Source organism: Daphnia magna, unplaced genomic scaffold (genome assembly GCF_020631705.1).
Source record: "Daphnia magna isolate NIES unplaced genomic scaffold, ASM2063170v1.1 Dm_contigs500, whole genome shotgun sequence".
Lineage (NCBI taxonomy): Eukaryota > Metazoa > Arthropoda > Branchiopoda > Diplostraca > Daphniidae > Daphnia > Daphnia magna.
In genome coordinates this window covers 28573-34657 of record NW_025533365.1, presented here as the reverse complement: position 1 = coordinate 34657, position 6085 = coordinate 28573, and the positions used below count along the sequence as shown (strand labels likewise).

Below are 6085 nucleotides of genomic sequence, written 5' to 3'. Positions count from 1 at the left end.
TAATGATTCGGAATTTGAAACAGTGCTGACTGTGGCCGTTTGAATGACAGCTTTCAAAGATTTGCCTCTATCCACCCCACGTTTTCCGGATACTAATAAAAAAGTAACTTATTATGATACTACAACTTAATAATAATAATCATATATTACCTTCCGGGGACACTACTATTCGGTATAGATGGGAAATTTGAAATGTTTTGTTGTGTGGGCTTCTTGGCTAACGACTTTTTCACTGAGGGCAGCGTAGTCCTGGTCGATTCTTGCGATAGAGCTTTCTCACTAGCTTTTCAAAATTCCCCGATTTCGTAATCATCAGCATACTTTTTATTCGCTATTCTCAAACGCTTTACTTGCTCAGATTCTTCAAACGTTTCTCCTTTACTCAGTCGTTCAACTCGCCGATATGCAGATTTAATATCATCTAGTAGACAAATAAAATATTTTACGTTAATAATAAGCAGATGACGGTTAAGTAATTATAGAGCGGAAAAAAGATTATAGAACTAGCTGTTTTCAAGGCTACTATGCTAAAAGAAATATAAATGTAGTTCAAGTCATGATTCCCGAATGTAAATAAAAACAAACGCTCTCGTTCGCCATCTGTTGGTAGAATCCACAACTATTTGTGTTGATCTCAATTAAATGCAAATTCAATATATTTTTTTAATTTGACGAATCAGAGAATAATTTTACCACCCAGGTAGCACACAGACTCTGTTTCAGGTCTGTTACAGATCTGTTTTTGAGAGTCTGTAAATTGTTTGTAGTGTCCCACTTTTACAGACTGTCACACAGGTCTGTGACAGACCTGACTTACAAAATCTGTATAACAGGTTTGTTACAGACCTGACTTACAAAATCTGTATAACAGGTTTGTTACATAACGCGTACCACAGTCTTTGTACTACCAACTGTTTACAGATCCGTCGTTTCAATAATACAAGTATACAACTCACGCGATTTAAAATTTGTATTCAACACGCATTTCATTTTATACACCACTTACACATGATTGTCCAAGCAAAATTATGTAAAGCTTTATGAAATTTAGCAATAGTTTTCAATACGGAGCGCCCATCCGATATAAGTTGGTGATGCACGGCCAATTAATTTCGCATGATGGAGTCGGGACTGCGGTCCGCGGATCAATTCTGGGAGCACTATTGTTGAGCCGTTGGCAGCATCCTCTGGCTTGCCCGACTGTGCAGCTTCAGCCGGTGGGGCAGGAGGCTGTGGTTTGGGTTTGTTCAAAACTGGATTCATGCTGCTTTCAAAAGCCTGCAAGGAAATTTAAATGCATGTTAATTATCGTGACCTAAGAATTAATCGTGATGAGGTAGGGAGAGTGGGATAATTTACCTGGTGTTCGCTATGGAAGGCAGCGGCTTTAATAGGCAAGTCCTTAGTCTTAAGAGTTGCCTTCACACGGCTGATGTTGGCATCCAACCAAGAAACTTTTTCAGCAATTGGAAAGGACAATCTGATAGCTTTCAGTCAGTCTAATTGCAAATCTAAAGCAAAATCCAAATTAGAAATAAACCAAGAATAATGAAAACTATTGCAATAACCTACAGATCGCTTTCCATCAACACACATGATAGCTTGGATGATACACGAGTAGTGGCAACTTTGAGCATGGTTAACAAAAACCCTTTTTTAACCATGGTGTTGGCCTTTTATTTTTCTCGAAAGGACAAACTGATAGCTCTCAGTCAGTCTAAATGCAAATCTAAAGCAAAATCTAAAGCAAAATCTCAAACTGCAGTTTGAGAGAAATACACATATGAGGAAGTTATCCAATCCCATTCCGCTGGCTTCATGCTCTCACCACGTTGTTTCACTTGTTCACTAACTTTCATATCAGCAGGAAACTGGCATTTCAATATTTCTGGCTGACACCATTTAGGATTTAGAACACTGAAAACCTGTTTATTTGCCACTTCATCGTCGTAAACTTTTGCGACCCAATACCGCTTGTATGGCTTTTCTGGGAAACGTACTATTGCAGACATCTTGGTAGCAGAACGCAGACTTGATAAACGTGATTGCCTCTGATGATGCTAACGGCACGCAACGTTGCATGACCATTTTGTGAGAAGCTTAATTCGTCTATTCGAGAACTCATCTAGCGGAATAACAATAGTACTACAATAAAATTCCAGTTTTTTTAATTTATATGTATTATTGCCACAATAAATGGATGGCCTGTCATAATTAACCACGCTTGTGTCATATGATTTGCAATCATGAGTTCGTCTAGGTGGACAGAAAATAGGGAAGTAAATAAAGAAATCCAAAAGCTAAAACTTCAACAGCAAGAGCAAAATTTGGTTACTTATTTCAGTTCTTCATCAGAACGATCAGGTATAAATAAAATTAATGCATCTTAATATAATACCGATTCAGGCATTTGGTCAAAACTACTTTATTAAATATAGATTCCGGAACAAGTGCTGAAGAAAATCGAAGCGAAAGTTCAGACAATGATTTATATAGTGGAACATCCGACAGAAATTTAACAGATGAAAGTTTAAGAATGACGACAGGTATAATAATTTTTCCGTGCAAAGTGATACAAACAAACTTTCTAATCAATGATTAAACTTTAAAATGTCTTTAAAATATATAGAAAATTTACTACTTCACCAGGACATTTGTGCTAGGGGACAATTGATTGAATTTGAATCTTCAGGTATTATCTTAAAATTAAATAATACTTTATTATGGCTCAAATCAAATCATTTCTCTGTTTTTCATATATAGCCTCAGATAGAGATAACAGATCTGCGGTATCTGCGGCACATTTTGACAACTCCTTACATAATAATGACACATCATCTTTATACACAACAACCACAGATTCTGCTGCAATTTATTACAACACAAGTACCGATAGTAGCTACAGCGATGAAATTTTAAACAACTTTGATGATATTGTAAATGAAAATCCAATTGAGGAAGCTTTTAACGGACTAACCATTACGGAGCGTATCGCACAGATAAAAATCAAGACTAATTGTTCTCTAACAACTATCGCTGAAATTTCAAATCTCTTACGCGACTTGGGGCATAACATACCTAAGGATCCAAGAACCATTATGAAGACGAAAGTTTGCGACTTAACCAAGTTAAATAACGGTGTCCAATGCAACAGCAACTCATTCGTCCACCTTGGATTAATTGAAGGGATAAGGAAAAAATTGATGAACGCCGACAAAAAGCTGATGATGCTTATTCTTCAATTTAATATTGATGGTTTACCGCTCTGGAGGAGTAGCCGCACGCAATTCTGGCCAATTGTTTGTCGCATTATTAATTGTCAAGATAGTAGTGAATTTCTCGTCACTTTACACTGTGGAGTTGGAAAACCGCTAAGCGTCAGATCATATCTTCGGCCTTTTTTGGACGAATTAAAAGCGCTTTTAAACGACGGAATACTTCACTTTGGGCAAAAATTTGACATTCGAATTGGCGCTTTCTGTTGTGACGCACCAGCTCGCGCATTAATCAAGCAAATCATTGGACACACGGGATATTGCGCATGTGAACGATGCGAAACACATGGAATGAGATCTGATAATAGAACGACGTTTCCACAACTAACGGCAGCTTTAAGGTATTTATTATTGGTTAAAAAGCTACTGAATTATTTCTTGTAGTAAATTCAAAATGCTTTTCAGAACTGATGAGTCTTTTAGAGCTGGTTCTGATGAACATCATCATAATTCCATTAGCCCTCTTGAAGAAATCGATAATTTAGACATGGTGTTTGACATACCGTTGGATTATCTTCACCTGGTTTGTTTTGGAGCCATGAAACGCCTTCTGAAAATGATTTGGTTGGAACAACACCCCGATTGCCTGAGTAAGCAACAACAACGATTGATAAATGAATTAATCAGATTATGTGCCATGCAACTACCAAAGGAATTCAATCGAAAAGGTCGATCGCTTGAGGATATAAGTAACTGGAAAGCCACAGAATTTAGGACGTTTCTTCTCTACACTGGTATATATATTTTAAGAAACATCCTCCCTTGTCATCAGTACAAACACTTTATTTATTTCCTTGTTGCTATTCGAATACTTTGCAATCCGAAATCTACGGTAGACCATATAAAATATGCCGATCAAGTCCTGAGACATTTTGTGACGAACTTTTCAGCTTTATATGGTGATTTTCATATTGTTTACAATATCCACTCTTTGATCCATTTGGCAGGAGACGTTCTTATTCATGGCGCGTTAGATACATTTAGTTGTTTTGGATTTGAAAACTATTTAGGAAAACTCAAAAGGCTTCTTAGAAATTCAAGACTTCCTCTCAAGCAAATTGTGCGAAGGTTATCAGAAATCGATGCTATGCAAAGTGCGATGAAGAGAACTGGATTAAATGAGCGTTGCGGAAAATCGAAATCATATGATACATTCGCTACTATCATTCCACAGTCTAAAAATGATTCCTATATTATCGTTCCAAGGGCTAGTCATCCAATAGTTATTAAAGTTACAGCTATGGATTCATTATATGTTACAGGTTACGCTCTTAGAATAGAAAAAAGGCGTGATGGTAACTTTGAAGAGTTCTACTCGCACCCAGCTAAAGCATCTGAATTAAATGTATATAAAGTGCGCGGCTTAATAAGGCAGAAAAAATGGAATAAAAATGAAATTAAGAATGCTATAAAAGCTGTTTTTCTAAGAAATAATGTTATGCGCGATTATGGTTTAGTGATTCCACTACTACATTTGTCATCACAGTAATTATGAAGCAGCAAAATAAATAAACACGTTCAAAAGAAATGTATGTTTACGAATTTATTTGTTTTGAGTGAATTATGCATAAAAACGTCCAGGCTCAAAAAATTCAAACATTCATTTCAAAACAAATAAAACAGTATTATTAATTAATTAATTAAGAATTATCAATCAGTTTTATTTAAAGTTATCGAAAATAACAGTACTGACATTTGCATCCTGAATGTGTAAGACAAATCATAACACGGTGGCGTAGAGGTAAAGTGTTATATTCGTGATTCAATAGTTAGTTGTTCGAGACCTATGAACGACTTCGATTTTTAGGCTATGATTTGTTCATTTGGGCAAATTATGTATACAGAACTAACGTAATGAATACAATAAAAGTTATTTAGGATTTTTAACGCATGGTAAATGAAAAAGAATATAGCTTTTTCATAACTCAACGTTCGATTCCTTACTTAATGGTCCGTTATTGGTAAAATAACAAAAAATAATATTGATTTATTATTCTTTGATAAAAGTCATTTATTGGGAAAACAACAAAAAAATTTAACAGCCACCTTGTCGCAAAAAAGTAAAAATATAATATTATACCAATATATGGGTTATCGACCGAAGAATATTGTCGGAAAAAAATATTTTACCAATAAAGATCTGCTAGCTGGGTACTTGTATTCAATGTGAATACACTGTTATACCATGAGTTTTTAGTTCTATATGTAAATAGCATCAAATATATTTGTATTCAATGTGAATACACTGTTATACCATGAGTTTTTACTTCTATATGTAAACAGCATGGAATATACTTGTATTCAATGTGAATACACTGTTATACCATGAGTTTTTACTTCTATATATAAACTGCATGGAATATACTTGTATTCAATGTGAATACACTGTTATACCATGAGTTTCTACTTCTATATGTAAACTGCATGGAATATACTTGTATTCAATGTGAATACACTGTTATACCATGAGTTTTTAGTTCTATATGTAAACAGCATCAAATATACTTGTATTCAATGTGAATACACTGTTATACCATGAGTTTTTACTTCTATATGTAAACTGCATGGAATATACTTGTATTCAATGTGAATACACTGTTATACCATGAGTTTTTAGTTCTATATGTAAACAGCATCAATATACTTGTATTCAATGTGAATACACTGTTATACCATGAGTTTTTACTTCTATATGTAAACTGCATGGAATATACTTGTATTTAATGTGAATACACTGTTATACCATGAGTTTTTACTTCTATATGTAAACTGCATGGAATATACTTGTATTCAATGTGAATACACTGTTA

The 6085-nt window shown here is 34.7% G+C and overlaps 1 protein-coding gene and 1 long non-coding RNA gene across 2 annotated transcripts; one reads left to right on the top strand and one right to left on the bottom strand.

Moving 5' to 3' along the window:
• Positions 1-955: 955 nt before the first annotated feature.
• LOC123469066 lies at positions 956-1757 on the bottom strand. The gene is made up of 3 exons (XR_006642471.1): positions 1573-1757; positions 1360-1511; positions 956-1278 (listed from the first exon to the last, which is right to left on the bottom strand). It is a non-coding gene; the product is annotated as an uncharacterized LOC123469066 (long non-coding RNA).
• Positions 1758-2241: 484 nt separating this feature from the next.
• On the top strand, positions 2242-4764 carry LOC123469067. The gene is made up of 5 exons (XM_045168086.1): positions 2242-2364; positions 2439-2546; positions 2630-2692; positions 2764-3616; positions 3681-4764. The coding sequence occupies exons 1-5, from the start codon at positions 2247-2249 to the stop codon at positions 4762-4764; spliced, it is 2226 nt and encodes a 741-aa protein (XP_045024021.1). The 5' UTR covers positions 2242-2246.
• The last annotated feature ends 1321 nt before the right edge of the window (positions 4765-6085 follow it).

Bases quoted from the DNA above. Each gene is read 5' to 3' on its own strand.
- LOC123469067 (XM_045168086.1), top strand. From the start codon at position 2,247: ATGAGTTCGTCTAGGTGGACAGAAAATAGGGAAGTAAATAAAGAAATC. The intron at 2,365-2,438 runs GTATAAATAAAA...TATTAAATATAG, and splicing joins TTCTTCATCAGAACGATCAG to ATTCCGGAACAAGTGCTGAA. The intron at 2,547-2,629 runs GTATAATAATTT...TAAAATATATAG, and splicing joins AAGTTTAAGAATGACGACAG to AAAATTTACTACTTCACCAG.